General features: G+C 44.3%; 1 protein-coding gene across 2 annotated transcripts in view; it reads right to left on the bottom strand.

Moving 5' to 3' along the window:
- The window catches only part of KIAA1328 (KIAA1328 ortholog), a 289,603-nt gene that overhangs the window by 47,043 nt on the left and 215,685 nt on the right, over positions 1-26,875 (bottom strand). For both annotated transcript variants that reach the window (XM_073618414.1, XM_073618423.1), the window contains exon 9: positions 14,122-14,276. In XM_073618414.1, the coding sequence (XP_073474515.1) occupies positions 14,122-14,276 (155 nt within the window). The remainder of the gene's footprint in view (positions 1-14,121; positions 14,277-26,875) is intronic.

Raw genomic sequence — 26,875 nt, 5'->3', positions numbered from 1 at the left:
TTAAAGTGGTTGTAAACCCTTTGCAACAAACTTTTTGCTACAGGTAAGCCTATAATAAGGCTTACCTGTAGCTGCCCTGGATATCTCCTAAACCTGAACGGTTTAGGAGATACCCCCTGTATTTGCTGACGTCATCGGCACATGCGCACTGAAGTAATGGCACGTACGTGCAGTTGCTTCAGTTAGACTGTGCCGTTACCGGTGGCTCGCGTGCGCGGGAGTGACGTCATCGCGGCTCCGGCCAATCACATCGCTGGAGCCCACGATACCCGGAAGTAACTCCGGAAGTGATGTCGCCAGCCGGAGCGGTGAACGAGGACCACGGCGGGGGGCTTTGATCCAAGGCACGTAATACATAATGAGCTAGTATGCTAAGCATACTAGCTCATTATGCTTTTGTCTTGCAGTTTTGTGTTTTTTTTGCTAGGGTTTACAACCACTTTAAATAATATGGGGTCATGGACACCTTGTACTGCTGTTGTTTCATTCGAACAATGAAGTAAAAAAGGTAATGGCTCAGGTTTAATTACTCAGGCCAGTTTAGAGAGATCACCTTTGCCACTTCTTCCCAAAATGGGCAGATCTTAGGGCAAAACCACCATATATGCCCATGTGTAGCTCGCTTTCCACATTCCCTCCAACATAGGGGCGAGGCTCGAGTCAGACACTGCAAGTCATTTTACTGGTGTAAAAATGCCATCGGGATAGGAGTTTAAAGTTTACTACTCTAGGTGACGGGCATATATGAAAATTGTATAATCTTATCTTTTTGATTATTTATAGGTGTAATTTGTAAGTTGACGAGCCAGTATTCAACTTGACCAGCACTTGCTAATATTGTGGCCAGTTGGCTGGGATAACAGATCGGGCCATTTGAGCCATATCAATTTTATTTTTTTGGATCCTTCTGGGCACTTGATCTTTATTGGCTAATGCCGCCTTTTAACTCAAGCTATTTCAGCTACATTTGCCTCCACTGGGCAAAACATTTTAGGAGGAGGTTCTCCTGTGGGTAGGAGACAAAGCTGAAGCCATTTGATTACTTACAGGAGCTCACTACCTGGTCAGGCAGTGTGCGGATGGCGCCATTTTGTTGTAGTCCTAGGGCAGTGATGGCGAACCTTGGCACCCCAGATGTTTTGGAACTACATTTCCCATGATGCCCATACACTCTGCAGTGTAGTGGAGCATCACAGGAAATATGGTTCCAAAACATCTGGGGTGCCAAGGTTCGCCATCACTGCCCTAGGGCATCATAGACCCACCATCTAACAGTGAATGATCAAGCTGCCCTGGGCTCACAGGATGTAGAGAAGAGTGTCCTAAACCTTAAAAGAGAAACTTTAAAAGATATTTTAAAATGTAAAAGTAGCTACACATACTGTAGCTGGCGACTTTTAAAAAAACAGATACTTACCTGCCCACGCAGTCCAACGCAGTCTTCCAGCAGCCGATTCTTCTTAATACTGTTGGGTCCCCAGCACTGCCATCTTGGAATTTGGATGAGGCATCATTCTCGAAAAAGATGGATTGCCAACTCTCATAACAGGATGGAATGTGGAGATTTTGTAGGTAGAGCAGTGCCAACGTCCTTAACTACAAATGCTAAAAAGTACACCCAAGGGAGGCATCATTCTCGACTATACAAGAATGGAAATGGGAGTGGGTACCCTCAAGAAAAGAACCCGAAAAAATCTACAACTCAACTCGGTTACAATTTGGGGGGAGGGAGTAAGTAAACAGGACTTCAGTTTTTGAGAGGAGTTCTGCTTGAAGTGGCAACATCCTCTGAATAATACAGAGGTCTACCCACCAGGAAGAGGATTAGGGGACATCACATGACTGGATTGAGGACAGGTCTTAAAAAAAAAAAAAAAAAAAAAAAAAAAAGGTATGTACAATAAAACCTTGGATTGCGAGCATAATTCGTTCTGTAAACATGCTTGTAATCCAAAGCACTTGTATATCAAAGCAAATTTCCCCATAAGAAATAATGGAAACTTAGATGATTCGTTCCACAACCATTTATTCATAAGTCCTTTCGTTTATAGTCCATATAAAAAAATTATAGCAATGTGATGGGTTGTGTAACCATAAAATGTCCATCCACAAATGGAAGCCTCCACAAAGGAGATTGGAAGCAAAATCCAGCAGGAGCTCCAGAGTAAAAAAAAAGGAAGAGAGGAGCCTCTAAGTGTATTAATATGGTTACATTTAATGAAGGTACAACATTTAGCAACTCAACTGGCTGATGTTTAAAAGAGGCACATCTAAGTATGGAGGCATCCGGGGTAAAGCTGTCCACATAGACCGTCCTCCACACCGCCGACTCTCACCACTGTCAGTCTGCAATCGTGACCGGGAAGACTACCCTGAAAGTTGGTTGACATTGATGGCGGTGAGGAGGATGGTCTATGTGGACAGCTTTACCCCTGATGCCTCCATACTTAGATGTGCCTGTTTTTAACATCAATCATGTGAGTTGCTAAATGTTGTACCTTCATTAAATGTAACCATATTGCTACACTTAGAGGCGCCTCTTTTCTCTTTTATACTCAGCTGTGACATGACGCTACTTGTATATCAAGTCACAATTTAGCTTGTCTTGCAAAATGCTCTCAAACCATGGTTTTACTGTATACTAAAATGCAAAAATAAATTATATACAGTATATATATATATATATATATATATACACACACACACACACACACACGTGTGTATATGTGTGTGTGTTGGTGATTCAGGCTGCATTCACACCTGAGCATTTTCAGCTGATAAAACGCTCATAAAACACCCGAAAAAACGCCCAACAAATATATTGTAAAGTGCTGCGTAAACTGTTGGCGCTATATAAATCCTGTTTAATAATAATAATAATAATAACAAATCCATTCATTTCAATGGCACCTGTTCACCTCTGAGCGTTTTATCACCCGAAGCGAAACGCCTGAAAAACGCCTTAAGCTCAAAAAAAGAACATGAGCTTCTTTGCGGCCGATTACGGGCATTTTTTGTCTTTTTACAATGTTGTCTTTTACGATCTGTACAAAACTGCGGCAAAAAACACGCGACTTTGAAACGCTCAGGTGTGAATGCAGCCTCAAGGGTGGGAGGGGGTGCCCAATGTAGAGCTAAACACTTAGATGAGATGCGTCACTTTGGTACAGCGGCAGCATACATAAAAAAAAAAATAAAAAAAAAATTAATCAAATAAATTTTCCACTTTCGATCACAATCAGCCAAATAGAAATGACAACATGCAGTCATTGTTGATTTTTTTTGTTTTTCCAGCACCTGATGCTGCCAGAAATGTCCTCACTTTCTGTGAATTGAACAGAAGGCACACAGAATGTTCTTTCTTTTTTTTTTCTTTTTTTTTACCTTCTGTTTATTAAACTTATATTTCTTTGTTTGGTTATTGCCAAATCCAAATGTAAAAGAAAAGGAGAACAAAGCATCAAGGCATAATAGAAAGAGGGTCAGTTATCTCATATAGGTAGATTCAAAAATGAACAAGAGAAACTTAATGGAGTCAACTATTCATGAAAGGTGATAGCTTTGGGTGAGAGTTAACTTTATTAAAGTGGACTTTCAGTAATTTTTTCAACTTTCCATCTATTAAATCTTCTGCCCTTGTTGTTGTTTTAACTTTGGATAGTAAAACATTTTTTTTCTGCCAGTAAATACCTTATACAGCCCACTTCCTGTTTTCTTGTCTGGTCATTAGCCTAGGCTTATGACATCACGGCACAGCTCTCTCTCTCTCTCTCTCACTCTCGTGAGTGTCTGCCAGGAAGGGAGGGAGGATGAGTCATAAGAGGGCCAATGAGCTGCAGGGCTGCAGAGCTGGAGGTGTGCCTCTGTGTGTCTGTCTAAATCCAGGAAGTGAACAGGCAGCAGCTTCAGCTGCCCACAGTTAAAATGGATGCAGCCACACTTGGCGGAGAGAGATTTCTGCAGCCTATTTGGCAAGTACAGAACCACAGTATATATAAAATAATATGCAAAGTGGTTGGAGGGAAGCTTCAGAATGGCAAAAAGCTGAGTTAGACTTAACAGTAACTCCTTTTCTGAGAGTCTTCCAGGAGAGCCCTAGGTCTCATGGGTTGTCCTGGAAGACGCTTTGAGAAAATGTTTTTATTACAAATTATGTTAGCAACCTTCAGTTCCTCTTGAAGTCATCTTTCTGCTTTTACCCACTAATCTCCCCCCCCCCCCCAGGCAGACATGTTAGCCGCTTCAGCCCCGGAAGATTTTACCCCCTTCCTGACCAGAGCGCTTTCTGCGATTCAGCACTGCTTCACTTTAAAGCGACAATTGCGCGGTCGTGCGACGCTGCACTCAAACAAAATTGACGTCCTTTTTTTTCCCCACTAAAAGAGCTTTCTTTTTGTGGTATTTGATCGCCTCTGCGGTTTTCAATTTTTGAAAACACAATTTTTTTTACTTTTTGCTATAATAAATATTCCCGAAAAATATATAAAAAAAACTATTTTTTTCCTCAGTTTAGGCCGATATGTATTCTTCTACATATCTTTGGTAAAACAAAAACAAAAAAATTGCAATAAGCGTATATTGATTGGTTTGCGCAAAAGTTATAGCATCTACAAAATAGGGGAGAGTTTAATGGCATTTTTATTATTAATTTTTTTTTTCTTATTAGTAATGGCGGCGATTTGCGATTTTTATTGGGACTGCGACATTATGGCGGACACATCGGACACTTTTGACACTATTTTGGGACCATTGTCATTTATACAGCGATCAGTGCTATAAAAATGCACTGGCAGGGAAAGGGTTAACCACTAGGGGGCGATGAAGGGGTTAAGTTTATCCTAGGCATTCTAACTGTGGGGGGGATGGGCTTCAACTCACATGACAGGGAGCGGTGATCTCTGTCATGTCACTAGGCAGAATGGGAAAATGCCTCGTTTACATAGGCACTTCCACGTTCTGCGGCTCCGTGACACGATCACCAGGAGACCGGCAGACATGGAGTCCGCCGGTCCCGCGGGCACAGTCACGCTTTACGCGGCGTGCACACGCCTGCTATCCCCGCCTCTTAAAGGGGACGTACAGGTACAATTTTCCCACCGCTTCCAATGTGCTGACGTATATCGGCGGTCGGCAAGTAAAGACCTTATAAATAATAAAAAAAAAATCCTGCGAGCTACCCTAAACAAGCCCTAATTAGCTAAAACAATCCACGTGAAGGTGAATCAAGTGCCTATAGACAGCTGCTATGCATCAATCACAATCCCATAATGTGTGAAAATACCTGTATAAAAATAGCAAAGAGAATGCAGCGCTGTGCAATAATAGCCTTAATGATAAAAAAAAGTACTATTAGAATAACATCAATACTAAAAAAAGAAGAGAACCGAATATAAAAACATGGTGCAACGAAAATTAGTAAATGAAGCAAGTTCACAGTGAAAAAAATCCATCCTTGCAATACCATCAATACTAAGTATACAAAAAGAGAAATGAATATAAAATATGGCGCTACGAAAATGAGTTAATCAAGCAGGTTCAGTGTGATTTTCAATAGTATTGATGGTATTGCAAGGATGGATTTTTTTTCATTGTGAACATGCTTGATTTACTCATTTTCGTAGCACCATATTTTATATTCATTTCTCTTTTTTTTTTAGTATTGATGTTATTGTAATAGCACTTTCTTTTATCATTAAGGCTATTATTGCACAGCACTCTTTACTATGTCTAACCGCTTGCCCCCCAGCCGCCGTCATTATACTACGGCAGGTCGGCACGATCCCACGAACCGTCGTAGCTATACGTCAGCTCATGGGCACGAGAGGCAGAACACGGAAGTGTGTGTGTGTGTGTGTAAACACACAAATCCCTGTTCTGTGAGGAGTGACAGATCACGAGTTATTAGCTAGGAATCATGATCTGTCATTTCCTCTAGGTCAGTCCCCTCCCCCTACAGTTAGAAACACACACAAGGAACACACTTAACCCCTTGATCGCCCCCTAGTGTTACCCCTTCCCTGCCAGTGACATTTTTACAGTAATCGGTGCATTTTTATAGCACTGATCGCTGTATAAATGTAAATGGACCCAGAAATGTGTCAAAAGTGTCCACCATAATGTCGCATTCCCAATAAAAATCGCAGATCGCTGCCATTACTGGTAAAGAAAAAAAATAATAATAAAAATGCCATAAATCTATTCCCTATTTTGTAGACACTATAACTTTTGGCAAACCAATCAATATACGCTTATTGCGAATTTTTTTTTACCAAAAATATGAAGAATAGATATCGGCCTAAACTGAGAAAAAAATTTGCTGTTTAACCACTTGCTTACTGGGCACTTAAACCCCCCTCCTGCTAAGACCAATTTATAGCTTTCAGCGCTGTCGCACTTTGAACGACAATTGCGCGGTCATACAACACTGTACCCAAGTGACATTTTTATCATTTTTTTTCCCCACAAATAGAGCTTTCTTTTGGTGGTATTTAATCACAGCTGGGATTTTTATCTTTTGCTAAAATAAACAAAAAAAGATGGAAAATTTTGAAAAAAAAAAAAAAAAAAATCATGTATCCCAGTTTGTTATAAAATTTTGCAAACAGGTAATTTTTCTCATTCATTGATAGGCGCTGATGAGGTGGCACTGGTGGGCACTGATAGGCTGCACTGATGGGCACGGATAGGCACATTTAAGGCGGCACTGATAAGCACATTTAAGACGGCACTGATAGGCACATTTAAGGCGGCACTGATGGGGACAGATAAGGCGGCAGTAATGGGTGGCACGGACAGGTGGCACTGATAGGTACCACTGATGAGTGGCACTGATGGGTGGCACTGGTAGGCGACACTGATGTGCAGCACTGATTGGTGGCACTGATGGGTGGCGCTGGTGGGCACTGGTAGGCTGCCTATTGCTAGGTGGCACTGGCAGAGGGCATAGGTGGGCACTGAGGATCTGGTGGCGCTCGCCATGATCGGGACTGATGTCCCTCTCACGGCCGCCGGTGATCGTCTTTTCTTTTCCTCCTCACGCTGTCAGCACGAGGAGAAAAAATAGCCGATTACCAGCTCTGTTGATGTCACGTGATCAGCTGTCATTGGCTGACAGCTGATCATGTGGTAAGGGGTCGGGATCGACCCCCTACTCCGATCTGTGATCAGCCGAGTCTCATAGACTCGCTGATCACAGAGCATGCCGCGCACGCCCTGCAGGGGGCGCGCAGGCCGCTCGTGCACGGGACGATGTCAATAGACGTAGTCCTAGCAAAGCAGGTCCGCACTGTAGCCGACATTCAGCTATAGTGCGGATCTCTAGTGGTTAAAAAAAGGGGGGGGGGGGATATTATAGCAAAAAGTACAAAATAGTGTTTTTTTTTTTCAAAATTGTCGTTTTTTTTTGTTTACAGCGCAAAAATTAAAAACCGCAGAGGTGATCAACTACCACCAAAAGAAAGCTCTATTTGTGAGAAAAAAAGGACGTCAATTTTGTTTGGGTGCAACGTCGCACGACCGCGCAATTGTCAGCTAAAACAACGCAGTGCGGAATCGCAAAAAATGGCCTGGTCATTGAGCAGCCAAATCTTCCGGGGCACAATTGGTTAAAGACCTGCCTGGTGTTGGCACAGCCACTCAGGGATAGGACGTTTGTTATTTGCAGGACCACCAAGAAGAAAATAACGAAACAAAGCCTGAAAAACAAACACAAATGCAGCCACCACCTCCTGGAAGGACTAGTAAACTAATAGATTACACGTGTTGTTTTTTGGGTTTAGATACTCTAAGCTCCACATAGCAGAACACTGCTTTAAAAGAGAGAGTTCTGGGATTTTCAGCGTTATGCCCCTAAGTATTGATAATAAGAAGCACCCCTGGGCACATTAAATTAGAGGGAAAATATTGACAATTCTGTGCAGGTAAACACTAGAACAAGCACAGCTCATAAAAGTCTTCTTGAAGAAAGTGCCTCCATTGATTGGCGCTGCTAATCCAAGGTCTGAAGTGGCAGAGAATGACAGAGAATATAGAGAGGGCGGCACAATACACTCGCACTTCAGCAGCCCATACCGGGGGGGGGGGCGGGGGGAGTAATAGGGCCCAAACCCCTCTTAGTCAAAAGTGATTCGCCTTCAAATTAGAAATTGATTTTCGCTGGACGCGAGCTGTCTGCCGGCTGCGCGCTTTTGTTGCCGCTCGCTGAAAGGGATTAACCTTGCTCGCTGTTTGGGTTCAACACCGTCGACACTATTTGGACTATTTGAAAAAATAAAAAAAATAAAGTCTTTTAATGTAAGGACAACCTTGGAGGGCAATACTGGATATTTTTTTTTCTCTTCCAGATGAAATCTTTGCAATTTCAGACTTTTTTTTTTTTTTTCATTTAGTGTGTAATTTGGTAGCAACAGAAATAGAAGCAAAAAAAAAAAAGAAAGGAAGGGTAGGAAAGGTGAGGTGGGCTTGGAAAGTAATGACAACTGGGACAATGCCAAGGACAGAAGTTCCGTTTCCAGCTATGGGGGGGGAGATGGAAAATTGTAGCTATGATTTCTAAAGTTCACATTTTCATTTGAATTTTTTTTTTTGGGGGTGTTTGGTTTGGTGTGATTTTTATTTTTTTTTTTGGGGGGGGGGGGGGTTTTGAATTTTTTTTTTTTTGGGAGGGGTTTGGTTTGGCGTGAATTTTTTTTTTTTTGGGGAGGGGGGGTTGGTTTGAATTTTTTTTTTTTTTTTTTTGGGAGGGGTTTGGTTTGGCGTGAATTTTTTTTTTTTTTTCCCGTGGTTTGTTTGTATTGTTTTTAATGTTGTTTCTATATAAAATAATAAAAAAAGATTTGATTATGAATAGCAAGGAGTAACGGGGGTGAGGTGGGCAAGGAGCAAATTCCTATTGCAACAATAGATTCAGACACAAATCAAAACCTTAGCGAGATCATTACCGATCTATTCATGTATTAAACCGTAGCAACTCTGCTTAAAGTAGACCCTTCTCTCGTATTCAGGACCGGGAACAAGGGGACGGCTGCCCTGGGTGCAATGGCTTACTGTAGAGAGAAGAATACATATTGCCCTAAACTGAGAAAAAATTAGCTTTTTTTAAAAAAAAATGGGGATATTACAGCAAAAAGTACAAAATATTGTTTTTATTTTTTTAAATTGTTGCTCTTTTTTTGTTTGTAGCGCAAAAAATAAAAACCGCAGAGGTGATCAAATACCACCAAAAGAAAGCTCTATTTGTGGGAAAAAAAAGGACGAATTTTGTTTGGGTGCAACGTCGCATGACCGCGCAATTGTCAGTTAAAGCGACGCAGTGCCGAATCGCAAAAAGTGCTCTGGTCAGGAAGGGGGTAAATTCTGAAGTGGTTAAAGCGGACCTTCACTTGAAAGTGGCGCTCATTCAACCCCCCAACCCCGTTAATAACAAGCTTGACTTTTTTACATTTTTTTTTATGGGAAGCAGGTACCTTTTTTGTTAGATACCGGCTCCCACATCTTTAATTCTTGCCAAGGTGAGACTGACGTGTACTTAGGCATTACCCCTGCCCATGCCCCCCAACCTGCAGCCTCCTGGGACACACCACACATCCCAGTAGGCTGCAGGATCAGTTCCAGAAGCACCACGCGATCTCGCACATGTGCAGTGGGAAGGCAGCTCACTTCCTCAGGAAGCCAATTGGCTCACATATGCAAAATGGTGGTTCCGGAGAAGCGCAGTGGCAAGCAGCACCGGCTACAAAAAAAAGACAGTGTGAGAGTCCAATCCATCTGGAGTGGATAGGCCTGCAGTATGGCATTACCATATTTTGGTGAAGAGCGTGTGAAGTGTCCAATGCATCTGGAGTGGATAGGCCTGCAGCCAGATCAGGTGGGTTCTAGCCTAGGGGTGGGGAGCCTCTGAGACTAGTAGCTCCTCCATGGTGCGATCTATCAGGAATTAAGTGGAAGCGGGGAGTCTCTGCAATAGCTGGGGTTACTCATATATGTGACCCTTGCGACTGCTGCAGGTCGCCCAGTCTCCCTCTGCGGAGCTGTGAGCGTTTTCATGTGTCTCAGCTGTATAAGTGGTTGCCATCTTGGCTTGCACCGGCCAAGCCCGATTCGGCAGCGGCAACTGATCTAGCCGGATGATACGCTCCACCCGGCATTAGGATATGCTGCTCTGGCGTAGCTCTGCCCTCTATAGCGGCTGTGTCTGGTCGGAATCAGCCAGTGCGGGGCAAAGCTCTCAGGCTAAGCAGTCATCTCGGAGAGTTTTTGTTTAAAGTAGATCTATCTCCCTATGTTTATTCCCATGTGCACGCTTGCTAAATAATGTGTCAATTTAACACATCCAGGTATTTATTACATCTCAAAGAGATCACAGTATTTCCCCCGACAATTACCTGATCTGCTTTTTCTCTACAGATGGACTCGGCCATCTTTGTTCAGGTATCAACCAAGAGGATTATATCCTAGAATGCGGCCAATCTACTAGAGCAGGGGTCTCCAAACTTTTTGAACAAAGGGCCAGTTTACTGTCCTTGAGGGGGCCGGACTGTGGCCAGTGGCAGTAGAAAATCCCTTGGTGTCAATGAGGGTAAAGAATGCCCCATCGTTGGTGTCAGTGGGAGGACTTGTGCCCCATCGTTGGTGGAGTGGGAGGACTTGTGCCCTGTAACACCGCGAGTATGAAAGGGGTTAAAGCCATTTAGGACATTCCATTTCCTAACACAAAGGCAGCTACTGAACACTCAAATCAGCCAAACAAGAAACCCATACGAATAATTCTCCCCCCCCCCCCAGCCCCCAAGTACGAGACGAGGCTCTGTACGGAGGGTCAAACAGGAATCAGACTCTTTATTAGAACCAAAGTCACAAGTCTTTATATACAGTTAAAGAGAGGGTTCCTACCTCCTGCTCACATTACTCTAACAATACAACTGTAACCAGAAACCTAATTAACATGAGCTAGTTTACTAAATCATTTACCCAGACTAGGTGACTCACAGACATGACCTGTCCCATTTTAAGTAATCCAAGCATATTCTCAGGGTTCATTCTTTTCTTGGTCACCCTGCGCCCAACAGTGACTCTCGTCACATGCCACATCGCTGGTGTCAGGGGGAGGAATTGTGCCCCATCGTTGGTGTCAGGGGGAGGAATTGTGCCCCATCGTTGGTGTCAGGGGGAGGAATTGTGCCCCATCGTTGGTGTCAGGGGGAGGAATTGTGCCCCATCGTTGGTGTCAGGGGGAGGAATTGTGCCCCATCGTTGGTGTCAGGGGGAGGAATTGTGCCCCATCGTTGGTGTCAGGGGGAGGAATTGTGCCCCATCGTTGGTGTCAGGGGGAGGAATTGTGCCCCATCGTTGGTGTCAGGGGGAGGAATTGTGCCCCATCGTTGGTGTCAGGGGGAGGAATTGTGCCCCATCGTTGGTGTCAGGGGGAGGAATTGTGCCCCATCGTTGGTGTCAGGGGGAGGAATAGTGCCCCATCGTTGGTGTCAGTGGGAGGAATAGTGTCCCATCGTTGGTGTCAGTGGGAGGAATAGTGTCCCATCGTTGGTGTCAGTGGGAGGAATAGTGTCCCATCGTTGGTGTCAGTGGGAGGAATAGTGTCCCATCGTTGGTGTCAGTGGGAGGAATAGTGTCCCATCGTTGGTGTCAGTGGGAGGAATAGTGTCCCATCGTTGGTGTCAGTGGGAGGAATAGTGTCCCATCGTTGGTGTCAGTGGGAGGAATAGTGTCCCATCGTTGGTGTCAGTGGGAGGAATAGTGTCCCATCGTTGGTGTCAGTGGGAGGAATAGTGTCCCATCGTTGGTGTCAGTGGGAGGAATAGTGTCCCATCGTTGGTGTCAGTGGGAGGAAAAGTGTCCCATCGTTGGTGTCAGTGGGAGGAATAGTGTCCCATCGTTGGTGTCAGTGGGAGGAATAGTGTCCCATCGTTGGTGTCAGTGGGAGGAATAGTGTCCCATTGTTGGTGTAGAAGGAATTGTGTCTTGTGGGAGGAATAGTATCCCAAGGGCCTGATAAAGGTAAGTAAAGGGCCACATCCGGCCCCCACTTTGGAGACCACTGTACTAGATAATTATCGCTTCACTTCACTGATCCAGTCATGTGCAAAGCAAATTCCTGTTTATGTATTTCATCTGCACATAACTGGGTATTCAAAGTGAACAGAAATTTGCTTTTTACATGATTGGTAATTGATAAAACTTAAAATCTCCAAATCAGAGGTGACACAATCATGTAAATTCTGGTGTCTGTGCAGTTTTTGGCTGCATTCGCAAATGTCTGATACCGATCAGAGAAATTCATTTAAAAGGGTATTGCGCAAGCAGCCTGGCACTATATTTTTATTGGCCAGGCATTAGAGGATGTAAGCACGGACCTGTTAGGGGAGGGGAGATTGGGTGGGGAGAAAACGAATGGAGTAAGATTTGCTGAAGTCACTCACTGTTCTCCTTGCCGGAGAGGAAGCAGTACCTGAGCACGGACAGTGCAAGGACCTCCCTGCTTTTGCTTCATTCATTTAGTGGATTTGTGCTTTCTGAACCTCTCCTGCTCCATCCAAACTATTTCTCCAGTCATCAGAAGGGCAGCTCTGACATGAGGAAACAAAGCCCTGCATCCATACAGAGACTGTACAGAACAAGTTCAGGCAGACTGCAGGCTATACTGGTGACCAGAGATTCGGGCTGAACCTGGAAGGAAGGGGTCAGTGCTGGGCCAAACACTTGTTGAAAACACACTCCCTGCCCCACAGCTGCATGTACACAAAGGGCCAGGGACGCTTGAGATGACATTGACCGTGTATGACCACATGGCCTTATTAGGTCGATGACATGAGCCGAACCCACAATCATCCCTACTGGTGACTAGTCCTTTGCCTTTTTTAAAGACACCCCTTCCGCAGTTCACATGTTCTTAATTAGGAGCTCCGGGCCCCCCCCCCCCCCAAAAAAAACATTTAAAGTGAGCAGCTACATATACTGTAGCTGCTGACGTTTAGTATAAGGATACTTACCTGTCCCTGGATCCAGTGATGTCCTCACCTGAGCAAATTCTTCAATCGACTTCAGGTGCAGGTTGAGGGAAACAAAAAGCCTTGCAGCTTCACAGCCAGTTTCCTACTGCGCATGCACGAGTCACGCTGCACCTTGTGAATGGTCCCGCAGTCTTCTGGGACCTGTGATGTGCCCCTGAAATTTCGGCTCAGTTCGCTGCAACAATCTGAGCCGGAAGTGGGAGTGGGTATCTGTCAATAAAAGCGCCCCCAAAAATGGACAAATGTGACAGTGGAGGGTGCAAACAAGCAGAGCGTTCCGCTTTAAGCCTGGAAACATCAACTGGCAGATCTGACCAGTATCTTGTACCAAGATAACAAATGTCAGTATTGTCCTAATAGGCACATTAGAGCCACTCTCTGCAGTGCCTATTGGATGGAATGCACATATATCACACAAATATGGCTGCCTACGTGAACATATACTGAAACATATAACATGTATAAGGCATTAACAAATGTGTTAAAGAATATACAGTATAGTACAATAAAAAGGGTACTTGTAAGCAAACTTTTAGATGTTGAACAGCTACAGCTATCAAAGTAGAACTATAGGCAAAACTTTCTTTTTCATTTTAGATAGAGTAAGGGAGGGTTATAACCCTTTCAAGTTGTTGTTTTTTTGCCATCTGTGTCCCCATTAGAGAGATTTACTTTCACTTCCTGTCCCACAGCAAAAACAGGAAGTGAGAGGAAATCCCTGCAAATTAAGGGAATCCCTTGGGGTCCCCCAGGTAACCAGAACTAGTACCCCCATTGGAAGATTTCCCCTCTACTACTTTTCAGGAGACAACCCAAAATTTGGGATTTTCTCTTAAATGATAAACAGGACACATACAGAGGGTGAATGTACCTAATGGGGGCACAGACAGCAATGTCATAACAGTTGTTAGTCGTTCTCCACTTTATCCAAATCTGAAAAAATAAATAAATGATTTAAAAAAAAAAAAAAAAAAGTCTTGCCTTTATACGTTAAAGATTTAAAAACAGCATTTGAACAGATATTTAGGATTCTGAATGCTGAACACACAAGAAAGAGCAGATGGATTTTGTGTCCATGAAGCAAATTCTCTCTCACCTCTACAAACAATAACCTCTGGCGGGACCAGCGACTTGTTGCCATTGAGTGCCGGTGTTTTCTTCCCTGAGTTTGTTCGGTTGGGGCTGTGCACGTTCTTCCTGTGCTTACTGGATGGAGGAGTGGGGAGTCCTATGGACAATGGCATCACAGGGCTGTAAGAAACCAGACAGAATTAGTACAATGCAAAAAATAGAAGGGACCTAAAAAAAAAAATGTATCAAAGCCCAAAAGAAAAAATGTAATATATTGCAGCTGAACAGTTTTTTTTTTTTCCATTAATTTTTTGGGGTGCAGCCCAGCTCCTGGCAATTAGGATAAGCCATCATATCAGGGGGTATGGAGCTTCTCTGAAAGCCCTGATGGGAGGACAGAAGAGGGGGTAATCATAGTCCTGGTAAAAGAAAACCAAGGCGGAAGGGAGTTTAGTAAGACTCGTGGCCACTCGTTAAATTTAAAAGAAAAGAGGTTTAACCTTAAACTACGTAGAGGGTTCTTTACTGTAAGAGCGGCAAGGATGTGGAATTCCCTTCCACAGGCGGTGGTCTCAGCGGGGGGCATCGATAGTTTCAAAAAACTATTAAATAAGCACCTGAACGACCGCAACATACAGGAATATACAATGTAATACTGACATATAATCACACACATAGGTTGGACTTGATGGACTTGTGTCTTTTTTCAACCTCAACTACTATGTAACTATGTAAGGGTCAGGTGACCACTCTAAAACTAGGTATCAAAGAACCAGCTGCGCTGTAGTGAAAATACAAAAACTTTATTAAAGGATATAATGCACAACAATATAGATGGTCAGCAGACCTTTGGCCAGCAACCCTCAAATCTTTGCCACCTCACCACCCTGTACTAGAGCGCCATGCTTTGCATATGGTTGTAGGGTGCTTGCAGAGCAGAGTTCTTTACCTTAAAGTGTTTGTTAACCCCCCCAAAAAATAAATCCTGTTTCCTTAAAGCATGTGAACCCCTCTATCACTTGAAATACCTGGCTGATCCTGCCTGGCTATACCCTCACCCCTGTAAACTGACCACGATGTATCATGGCCGCTGAGCCCTGACACTGTGGTTAGTTTATGTGCCTCCATCATCCGTAGCCCTGCTCTTTCTCCTCTGTGCTCTCTACCCCTCCCCTCCCTGTCAGCTCCATGTCCGTGCCACCCGACTCCCCACTCCCCTTCCCCACCTGCTGATCAAATTATGGTTAAAATTGTGCCATCCACAATTTAGCCTCCAGCTACATCACTAGCCTAGTCTCTAAATACCAACCTACACATTCTCTTTGTTCCTCTCAAGACCTCCTGCTCTCTAGCTCCCTCGTCACCTCCTCCCATGCTCGCCTCCAGGACTTTTCCAAAGCCTATCCAATCCTATGGAACTCCCTATACCAATCTGTCCGCTTATCTCCTACTCTATTAGCTTTTAGACGATCTCTGAAAACACTACTCTTCAGAAAAGCCTACCCACACCTAACAACTGTATTTTCATTTTCTAAATCAGCTCACCCCCCCAGAGTGATTACCTTTTGTTTCCACTTGACTCTCCTTTTTGGATTGTAAGCTCTAATGAGCAGGGCCCTCTGATCCCTCCTGTATTGATTTGTATTGTAAGTGTACTGTCTGCCCTCATGTTGTAAAGCGCTGCGCAAACTGTTGGCGCTAATAAATCCTGTATAATAATAAAATGACATAATCCTATGTATTAATGTAATGTGCCCTGTGTCTATGCCTTATAAAAATAATGCTGCAATATACCCGTTTCAGAGTGCTGATCGACGTTCACGTGATCTGCCGTCTCTCTCGCATCACAGCCGCAGGGGGCGGGGCCGCCTCTCTCCTCCTGGCTGACGTCAGCGGGGGATCCATGGCCCCACCCACTGTAGCTGTTAGGCCAAGAGAGGAGAGAGCCGGCAGATCACATGACTGCCAATCAGAGCTCTGAAACTGGTATTTTGCAGCATTATTTTTATAAGGCATAAACACTGGGCACATTACATTAATACATAGAGAGGATTACGTCATTTTAACCTAGTGGGTTAACGAACCCTTTAATGGATATGTTCGATGGAGGTATAATTTCTGCCATGACTGCAAAGCATAGCTATGCAGCCGTGGCACTTTAGTGAAAATATAATTTGATATTTTCGGAGGGGAAGGGGGCCCTGTCGAGTAGGCTGTTTGGGACGCTGTGATTTCTAGCCCTGGTCAGGACCTGGGATTCTATATCTCCTAGCTTCATCTCTGCCAGCTGCATATCTTAGAGGTCCCAGGCTTTCAATTTCCACATAACTACACAGAACAAGGTGGCCCCTTCCAATCCCACCAAGTGTTCTCCCTTCTCATTTGAAAGACTGGAGCATTTAATAAAACAAGTTGCCGGTAAAGCAGGATCTGTCCAAGCGGAATCCGCCTGCTCAGCGGAGAAATCTCTCCGCTGATCCCCGCTGAGAAGGCGGATGACGGCAGGTTCGTGTCCATTCCGCTATGCAGAGCGGACATGGACACAGCCCGCTCTCCTCTATGGGATGGTTGTATGGAAAAATGGACTGCATGTCCGTTTCCATCCATTCCGATCCGCTGGACGGATGACGAACGCATCGCCATACGTCTGTTTTCAGCAGATTTTGTTGGATCGGATGCCTGGCGTGCGTCCACCGCCCCATAGAGGACAATGGGTGGTCCGACTGGGTCTGCCTGAAAATCTGACCGGCAGACCAGATCGGTCCGCTGGTTAGAAAGGGGCCAAATACTCACACAGCTCCTGGCAAACAATGAAAATAGATCTTACAAAGGACTTCCTGTAAGGACGTGAATACATCACAGCTCTCATCACCCCCCAATAGTGCTGATAAACATACTCTACAAGATGGTATATGGATAATATAAAACCTGGAAGTAGTAAAATACACAAAAAATAAAGGCTAACTCCACCTTTTGCAACATGCTGCACCTGTATTTACAATGTAACATGTAGCCAGTGTCACTTTTGAAATCGGTTATTTATTCAGAGAGATGGAAAAGGACCTGGGGGTCCTAGTAGATGATAGGCTCAGCAATGGCATGCAATGCCAAGCTCCTGCTAACAAAGCAAACAGAATATTGGCATGAATTAAAAAGGGGATCAATGCAAGAGATAAAACGATAATTCTCCCATTCTACAAGACTCTGGTCCGGCCGCACCTGGAGTATGCTGTCCAGTTCTGGGCACCAGTCCTCAGGAAGGATGTACTGGAAATGGAGCGAGTACAAAGAAGGGCAACAAAGCTAATAAAGGGTCTGGAGGATCTTAGTTATGAGGAAAGGTTGCAAGCACTGAACTTATTCTCTCTGGAGAAGAGACGCTTGAGAGGGGATATGATTTCAATATACATATACCGTACTGGTGACCCCACAATAGGGATAAAACCTTTTTGCGGAAAGGAGTTTAACAAAACACGCGGCCACTAAAATTAGAAGAAAAGAGGTTTAACCTTAAACTACATAGAGGGTTCTTTACTGTAAGAGCGGCAAGGATGTGGAATTCCCTTCCACAGGTGGTGGTCTCAGCGCGGAGCATCGATAGCTTCAAGAAACTATTAGATAAGCACCTGAATGACCGCAACATACAGGGATATACAATGTAATACTGACATATAATCACACACATAGGTTGGACTTGTGTCTTTTTTCGACCCCACCTACTATGTAACTATGTAGATCTGTGAATAAATTAACTACAAGTTCCTTCTTCCACTGTGATATACATACTTGTATTTCTCAATGGAATACAAATGTAGCAATCACTACACTTGTCTATTGACACTTCCTCCAGCTCTCCAACTGAAAGCCCATATTTTGGTACGGGCAGGGAGCTGGAGGAAGTGTGTGTAGGAGCCTTGCACTGCACCCATCATCCACCAATAACATGTGCAATGCTTTGCAGGCCCCTGCCCCCACCTATAACCGGCTTTTGCGGCAAGGAGCACATGGAAGGGCAACACATGTAAAACAAAACCAAAGAAAATTCCCAGCTTAACTCGCCAGCCCGGTTGGTTGCACCCCTGCGCTTTTAAGGCGGGGTGGGCTCCTTCAAGGCTCACCTGCTCTCTGCCTATCCATTATAATGCATGTGCTTCTAGTATGGAGGCTCTCAAAAATGTAAAGTGTTAGGACTGCGGATAATAATGGCGTGCCTTGTCGCGGCCTCCACAGCGTACGCATGTATTAGCAATAGGGATCAACCGATATAGTTTTTTTCAGTGCCGATATGATACCGATAGCCGATATTTAGTACATTTAAATTTTTTTTTTTTTAACACTGTCATTTTACATTTTTTTATCACTGTTATTGCTGTCACAAGGAATTAAAACATCCCTTGGGGCAGTAATAGGCAGTGACAGGTACTCTTTATGGAGAGATCGGTGGTCTATAAGACCCCCAAACCCCTCTGCACTTTAAAGTATTCAAAACGTCAAGAACGGCGTTTTTGAATACTTTATTTTTTAAAACTGGCGCCTTAAGGATGCCAGTAATGCGAGAAGTGATGTCATGACGCTTCCAGATCACTAGATCCGAGACCCGAACGAAGCATCGGCTTTGTTCGGGTCTTCGGCCAGCCGGCTGCTTGTAATAACAGCCCAGCTGAGCCACTTCGGTTGTTATTACAATAAAGCCAACCATCCGCTCTAAAGAACGGTACCTGCATGCATCACCCCGGTAAAATCCTTGGATCAATATAGGTAATAATTAGTCAGTTTTTTGACTGATACTTCTAAAAAAGTGAATATCAGCCGCACCGATAATCGGACGATCCCTAATTAGCAAATGTGTGCAAAGTTAACCCCTGTTTTTAACGCAAACTGTTAGGCAGGATAATTCGGTTAGTTGCAGGGGGACTGACAAGTTGAGCTTGGAATTTTCTTTGGTTTTGTTTTAAATGCTTTGCAGGCTTCTGTGAAAAAAATAAATAAAATAAATGCACATTTTTCCCACAAAAATGTGCGTTTATTCTTTTTTAAAAGGTGAACTTATCCTTTAATACACAATTGCAATATGCATGCATACACAATTTTCAGAGTGTAAGGAATAAAAAAAAAAAAAAAACAAGTTCATTTTTTTTCTTTAAAGGATAAGTTCACCTTTTGTAACAGATTACACCCATATTCAGGGTGTAACATGTTACCGTTGCAGCAGCTCCTCCTCCCGATCACTTATTGTGACAGCAAGCGTGGAATCTTCTCCCATACTTACTGTCACAATTATATAAAAAAAACAAAAACACACAGCCATGCTGGGCTCCACCCACCCAGGTGCATCATTCATTCACAGAGTTCTGTAAATGGGAGAACTACAAGTACCGACAACCTTTCCAGCTGTTGCCATGGAGTTCTCAATAAATTACCAGGGCACTCTTGAGCGCTCAAGGTAGTTCATTGAGGCTTCCTGTCATTGTGCAACTGCCTGTCCGTACAAGGTACGAGCAGACAGCTTACACAGACAGTCTTCAAGGACTGAAGAGAATGAGTGGCCTCACGAGACAGTGTTAAATATATAGCAATATATAACATGTACCATCATCCAAATTTACTTAGAATATCTATACTAGTCTTTAAGGAGTGATCAGTCTGCAAGGAGCCCAGCAGTGCACCAGTGATCAGTCTGCAAAGAGCCCAGCAGTGCACCCGTGATCAGTCAGCAAAAAGCCCAGCAGTGCACTAGTGATCAGTCTGTAAGGAGCCCAGCAGTGCACCCGTGATCAGTCTGCAAGGAGCCCAGCAGTGCACCCGTGATCAGTCTGCAAAAAGCCCAGCAGTGCACTAGTGATCAGTCTGTAAGGAGCCCAGCAGTGCACCCGTGATCAGTCTGCAAGGAGCCCAGCAGTGCACCCGTGATCAGTCTGCAAGGAGCCCAGCAGTGCACCCGTGATCAGTCTGCAAAAAGCCCAGCAGTGCACCCGTGATCAGTCTGCAAGGAGCCCAGCAGTGCACCCGTGATCAGTCAGCAAGGAGCCCAGCAGTGCACCCGTGATCAGTCTGCAAGGAGCCCAGCAGTGCACCCGTGATCAGTCTGCAAGGAGCCCAGCAGTGCACCAGTGATCAGTCTGTAAGGAGCCCAGCAGTGCACCCGTGATCAGTCTGCAAGGAGCCCCGCAGTGCACCCGTGATCAGTCTGCAAGGAGCCCAGCAGTGCACCCGTGATCAGTCTGCAAGGAGCCCAGCAGTGCACCCGTGATCAGTCTGCAAAAAGCCCAGCAGTGCACCCGTGATCAGTCTGCAAGGAGCCCAGCAGTGCACCCGTGATCAGTCTGCAAGGAGCCCAGCAGTGCACCCCGTGATCAGTCTGCAAGGAGCCCAGCAGTGCACCAGTGATCAGTCTGTAAGGAGCCCAGCAGTGCACCCGTGATCAGTCTGCAAGGAGCCCCGCAGTGCACCCGTGATCAGTCTGCAAGGAGCCCAGCAGTGCACCCGTGATCAGTCTGCAAGGAGCCCCGCAGTGCACCCGTGATCAGTCTGCAAGGAGCCCAGCAGTGCACCCGTGATCTGCTTGCTGATTGTGGGTGCAATGATGTGCAGGCTTCTAGTAAAAAAAAAATAAAAAAAATAAATGCACAGTTTTTACCTGCAAAAAAGATGTTATTTTTTTTTTTTACAAAAGGTGAGCCTATTCTTTAACATATTTTTTTGGAATTACCCCTGTTCTTCATAGGGCTGCACATCCCTACACACAGAATTAATCTGCTATCTAAAAAGAGCAGACACGCTGCTGAAAAGGTAAAAAGGAAAAAAAAAAAAAAAATCAGCACACAGATTGCTCCTATTATTCAAAACAGCCATAAAAAACACACACAGCACCGCTGCAAACACCTCCACGTTGTGAATAATTTAGAGTAGAGTTTGGTGCAATTTGAATTTTTCTTCAGGGATGGGAAGTTAAATACCTTTAATTTGTTCTAATTATTTCAAATTTGCAAGTTAATTATGGCTGATCATTAAACAACAGAAAGGACTGCGGTCTCCTCGGAGCTTTACCTTCCACCCCTCGCATTACTTAAGCTACATTTTCGCATGCATGAATTAACTTTCTAAATAATCGCGCGCTTTGGCTAAATGGTCCTGGAAAATGAGAGCCGCCGTTCGGGAAAGGCGTTAATGGACATTACAAAAGGCCGCTGGGAGCAATGGTAGGCGCAGTCACGGGGCTTCTAATGGGGTCTTATTTACAAATCTTTAGGCTGGGGCACGGTGCAACTGCATTAAAAGCGCTTCTTTATGAAGGAGCAGCCACTTCCCGCAGACAATAAAGGCAAAACGTCCATTCAGAGACAGTTAAATCCACTTGAAAATGAAAGTTGCCTGAAATAAAAATTTGGAGCTAGAAGAGCTGCGATTGCTCATCAGAAAGTGATGCTACGCTGGGTACAAGCGGGTGATGGGGGACCTACAGCAGGTTCAGGAAATTTGTGGCTTGCCTAAATGTCTGAAGATGCAAGTTCAGGTGGCTGACAGGTCATCCAAGGACTCAAACCGATCCCAACAACAACAAAAAATTAGATGACAACTACTAGTAAATTATAAAATGCATTTATTCGTCTCAGAGCTAGGGGAGGATTTTTAAGCTCCTCTGAGCCCACCTCACCATATTGGTTGTCTTATCTTACTGCAGAAACAAAATTCTCTTACCGCATGCAAACTGGATAAAATGGTCTGCATCTGTGCCACATACTGGCAGACTAGGGTTTTTACTACTGATGATCACTAACAACTTGCTGGCTTCAAACTTGGATGTGATAAATTATATTTTTTTGTTATAAGGGCTTAAACCTCATGGTTGGGCAAAAGTGTGGCATCCGTGGCCAATGATGGCAAAGAGTGGCCACTGAACAAAGCAGCAAATGCTGCGTGGGGAAGGTTTGCTTTGCTTTGATGAAGGCTTCTTAGCCGAAACGCGTCAGCATAGCCTGTACCCATGTAACTCAATAAAGGACTTTCATTCAAGATCATCTGAGTCGCCAGCCCTTTTCTGATTGAAGTACTGCGTGGGGAAGGTAGGTCTTAAAGTGGCTGTAAACCTCAAGGCGAAAAATGAACTAAGACTTCTATAGTGTGTACTGGCCTCATTCCAAAGCACTTGGTGTGATTTCCGTCTCTCCTCTCTGTATTAGTCACTTCTGACAGGTTATCCAAACGCCATAGAATCCCAGGGGATGGTCCCAGCCACCTCCACCACACAAAGTGATTGACAGGCTCAGCTGTGCAGGTTTCACTATAACTAAACCAACAGGAACATCACGTGACTGCATGGAATAAGCCAGAAAATAGGTAAGAATTGAATTTATTAAATTTTGGGTTTGGGTGGGGGTAGGGTGCAGTGTTGGGCTTGAAAGAGATCTTTTGGTCACAAAAGGGGCAATTTGCAGCTGTGTTTGGTCAACCTCAGGGGCCCCTGGTGCCCAAACTGTGGCTCTTTAGCACTTGTTGTGCGGCCCTCTGAGCCCCTGCAGAAACTGATCTTTGCTTCTCTACTGCCCTGTTACAATAGTAATCCATCTCTTAGATAACTGGATAGACTGGTGTCCTACATATACACACACACACACATATACACATAGTGTGCCTTGAAAAAAGTATACATACCCCTTGAAAAATTTTCCACATTTTGTCATGTTACAACCACAAAAAATAAATGTATTTTATTGGGATTTTATGTGATAGACCAACACAAAGTGGCTCATAATTGTGAAGTGGAAGGAAAATGATAAATGTTTTTCACATTTTATAAATATGTGAAAAGTGTGGGGTACATTTGTATAGCGCCCCCCTGAGTCAATACTTTGTAGAACCACCTTTCACTGCAATTACAGCTGCAAGTCTTTTTGGGGATGTCTCTACCAGCTTTGCACATCTATAGAGGGACATTTTTGCCCATTCTTCTTTGAAAAATATCTCAAGCTCTGTCAGATTGGATGGAGAGCGTCTGTGAACAGCAATTATCAAGTCTTGACAAAGATTCTCAATTGGATTTAGGTCTGGACTGTGACTGGGCCATTCTAACACATGAATATTCTTTGATCTAAACCATTCCATTGTAGCTCTGGCTGTATGTTTAGGGTCGTTGTCCTGCTGGAAGGTGAACCTCCGCCCCAGTCTCAAGTCTTTTGCAGACTCTAACAGGATTTCTTCTAAGATTGTCCTGTATTTGGCTCCATCCATCTTCCCATCAACTCTGATCAGCTTCCCTGTCCCTGCTGAAGAAAAGCATCCCCACAACATGATGCTGCCACCACCATGTTTCACGGTGGGGATGGTTGGTGTGTTCAGGGTGATGTGATGTTTTCCGCCACACACAGCGTTTTGCTTTTAAGTTCAATTTTGGTCTCATCTGACCAGAGCACCTTTTTCCACATGTTTGCTGTGTCCTCCACATGGCTTCTCACAAACTGCAAACAGGTCTTCTTATGGCTTTCTTTCAGCAATGTCTTTCTTCTTGCCACTCTTCCATAAAGGCCAGAGTTGTGGAGAGCACGACTAATAGTGTCCTGTGGACAGATTCTCCCACCTGAGCTGTGGATCTCTCCAGCTCCTCCAGAGTTACCATGGGCCTCTTGGCTGCTTCTCTGATTAATGCTATCCTTGCCCGGCCTGTCAGTTTAGGTGGACGGCCATGTCTTGGTAGGTTTGCAGTTGTGCCATACTCTCCATTTTCGGATGAACAGTGCTCCGTGAGATGTTCAAAGCTTGGGGTATTTTTTTTATAACCTAACCCTGCTTTAAACTTCTCTACAACTTTGTCTGGTGTGTTCCTTGGCCTTCATGATGCTGTTTGTTCACTAAGATTCTCTAACAAACCTCCGAGGGCTTCACAGAACAGCTGTATTTATACTGAGATAAAATTACACACAGATGGACTCTTTTTACTAATTAGGTGACTTCTGAAGGCAATTGATTCCACTAGATTTTAGTTGGGGGTATCAGAGTAAAAGGGGGCTGAATACAAATACACGCCACTCTTCTCAGATATTTATTTGTAAACAATTTGGAAAACCATTTATCATTTTCCTTCCATTTCACAATTATGTGCCAGTGTTGGTCTATCACATAAAATACATTAATGTTTTTGGTTGTAACATGACAAGATGTGGAGAATTTCAAGGGTTAGGAAAACTTTTTCAAGGCACTGGTGAAAGATATAGATATATATGTATATCACTATCTCCGCAATCTCTGACCATCCCTTGGATCACCGGATGGACTGCTGTCTTTATTCAGCCTTACCATCTATATATAACACTATATACACACATACATACATATACACCAGCCACTTTATTAGGTACACCTTGCTAGTACCAGGTTGGACCCCCTTTTCCTTCAGAACTGCCTTCGTTCTTCATGGCACAGATTCAACAAGGTGTTGGAAACATTCCTATGGAATTTGGTCCATAGTGACGCAGTTGCGGCAGATTTGTCGGCTGCACGTCCATGATGCTAATCTTCCTTTCCACCACATCTTAAAGGTGCTCTATTGGATGAGATGTGGTGAGTGTGGAGGACATTGGAGTACAGGGACCTCATTGTCCAGTGGTGAGATGATTGGAGCTTTGTGACATGGTGCATTATCCTGCTGGAAGGAGCCATCAGAAGATGGGGACACTGTAGTCATAAAGGGATGGACATGGTCAGCAACAATACTCAGGTAGGCCGTGGTGTTTAAACGATGCTCAATTGGTACTAAATGGCCCAAAGTGTGGCAAGAAAATATCCCCCCACACCATTACACCACCACCACCAGCCTGGACCATTGATACAAGGCAGGATAGACCCATGCTTTCATGTTGTTTATGCCAAATTCTGACCCTATCATCTGAATTTCGCAGCTGAAATTGAGACTCATCAGACTAGGCAACGTTTTTCCAATCTTCTATTGTCCAATTTTGGTGATCCTGTGCGAATTGTAGCCTCGGTTTCCTGTTCTTAGCTGAAAGGAGTGGCCCCCGGTGTGGTCTTCTGCTGCTGTAGCCCATCTCCTTCAAGGTTCGATGTGTTTGTGCATTCAGAGATGGTATTCTGCATACCTTGGATGTAACGAGTGGTTATTTGAGTTACTGTTGCCTTTCTATCATCTCCAACCACTCTGCCCATTCTCCTCTGACATCAAAAAGGCATTTTCCATCCACACAACTGCCACTCACTGGATATCTTCTCTTTTTTGGACCATTCTCTGTAAACCCGAGAAATGGTTGTGTGTAAAAATCTCAGTCGATCAGCAGTTACTTAAATTCCCTTACTTCCCCATTCTGATGTTTGGTTGGAACTTCAGAAAGTTGTCTTCACCACGTCTAAATGCCTAAATGCATTGAGTTGCTGCCATGTAATTGGCTGATTAGCAATTTGTGTTAACAAGCAATTTTACAGATGTACCTAATAAAGTGGCCATTGTGTGTATATATGTCCGTAGTCTCGGACTATCTCTTTCATCGTGCCCATAGTCTGACAATATCAGATTTGTCTACTGCAGGGGTCTCCAAACTTTTTTTGAAAGAGGGCCAGACTTGATGAAGTGAACGTGCGTGAGGGCCGACCATTTAGCCTGACATTCTTTGAATCATTGAAATTCAGGCTAAGTATGTTTGTCCGAGCACGAATATACTGCCCAACAAGAATTCTCTTGCCTTTGTGGCTGTGTGTGGTGAAGAGATGAGCTCGGGCGTGTTATTTGGCTATACCGTATTTATCAGCGTATAACACGCACCTTCACTTTAAGAGGGAAGTTTCAGGAAAAAAAAAAAAAAATATTTTAAATAAAGAACTGTGAAACAAAATAAAAGGTCAGTGCCCATGAATGCAGCCCCACCGTTGCCACCAATGCCCACCATTGCAGCCCCACCACTGCCACCAATGCAGATCCACCGTTGCCATGAATGCAAACCCAGAATGCAGCCCCGCCGTTGCCAGGAATGCAGCCTTACCATTGCCAGGAATGCAGCACCCCCATTGCCATGAATGCAGCCTGATCGATGCCCATCTGCAACCTCGGATGGGACAGGGAGGGGGCAGGATGAGCGCCAACAGATTACATACAGTAGAATTGCTTTTTCTCAGCGGCCTCTTTAATACAAAGTCCCGCTTCCTATGATGGACAGAACAGTTGTCCAATGGGAGCGCAGGAGACAGGACTTTCTATTACAGAAGCAGCCATGTAAACAGGAAACTCTCCTGTATGTACGGCACTCGTCCCGCCTCCTCCCTGTCCCCTCCAAGGCAGCCAGCATGTATATCTTTTGTGGCCCGCGGCGCTCTGGGATTCGTTGGGGGGGGCCACAAAAGATATACATGTCCAAATTACCAGGCGGGGCCGTTCGAAAAACCAGAACGCGGGCTGCGATTGGCCCGCAAGCCAGACTTTGAACATGCCTGTCTTAGAGAGAGCCTGGATAAGGTAATATATGGCCATCTGCAATATGGCCCCATATTTGTGAACACACTTGAGCAAACTCTAGAAGAAATCAGAAATAATGACCCTATCTGGATGAATCCTCTCAATAGGCTGTTGTTGCTAATAAAATTTCTCACTTCCCCTGAATCTATAGGGCATCTCAACATTATCAATTCACATTATTTTAATGAAAAATAAATACACTGCTGCTACCGAGCTCCCTCATATGACCTAAAGCCTAAGCAACCTCGGAGTTACATATCATTGAAGACTAAACAGGATTGATGGTTTTCAATCAGATAGACCCTGTAGGGTATACTTGCAGTTG

Source organism: Aquarana catesbeiana, linkage group LG01 (assembly GCF_042186555.1).
Source record: "Aquarana catesbeiana isolate 2022-GZ linkage group LG01, ASM4218655v1, whole genome shotgun sequence".
Lineage (NCBI taxonomy): Eukaryota > Metazoa > Chordata > Amphibia > Anura > Ranidae > Aquarana > Aquarana catesbeiana.
The sequence above is the reverse complement of the archived record's forward strand: the minus strand, read 5'-3'. Positions and strand labels throughout refer to the sequence as shown.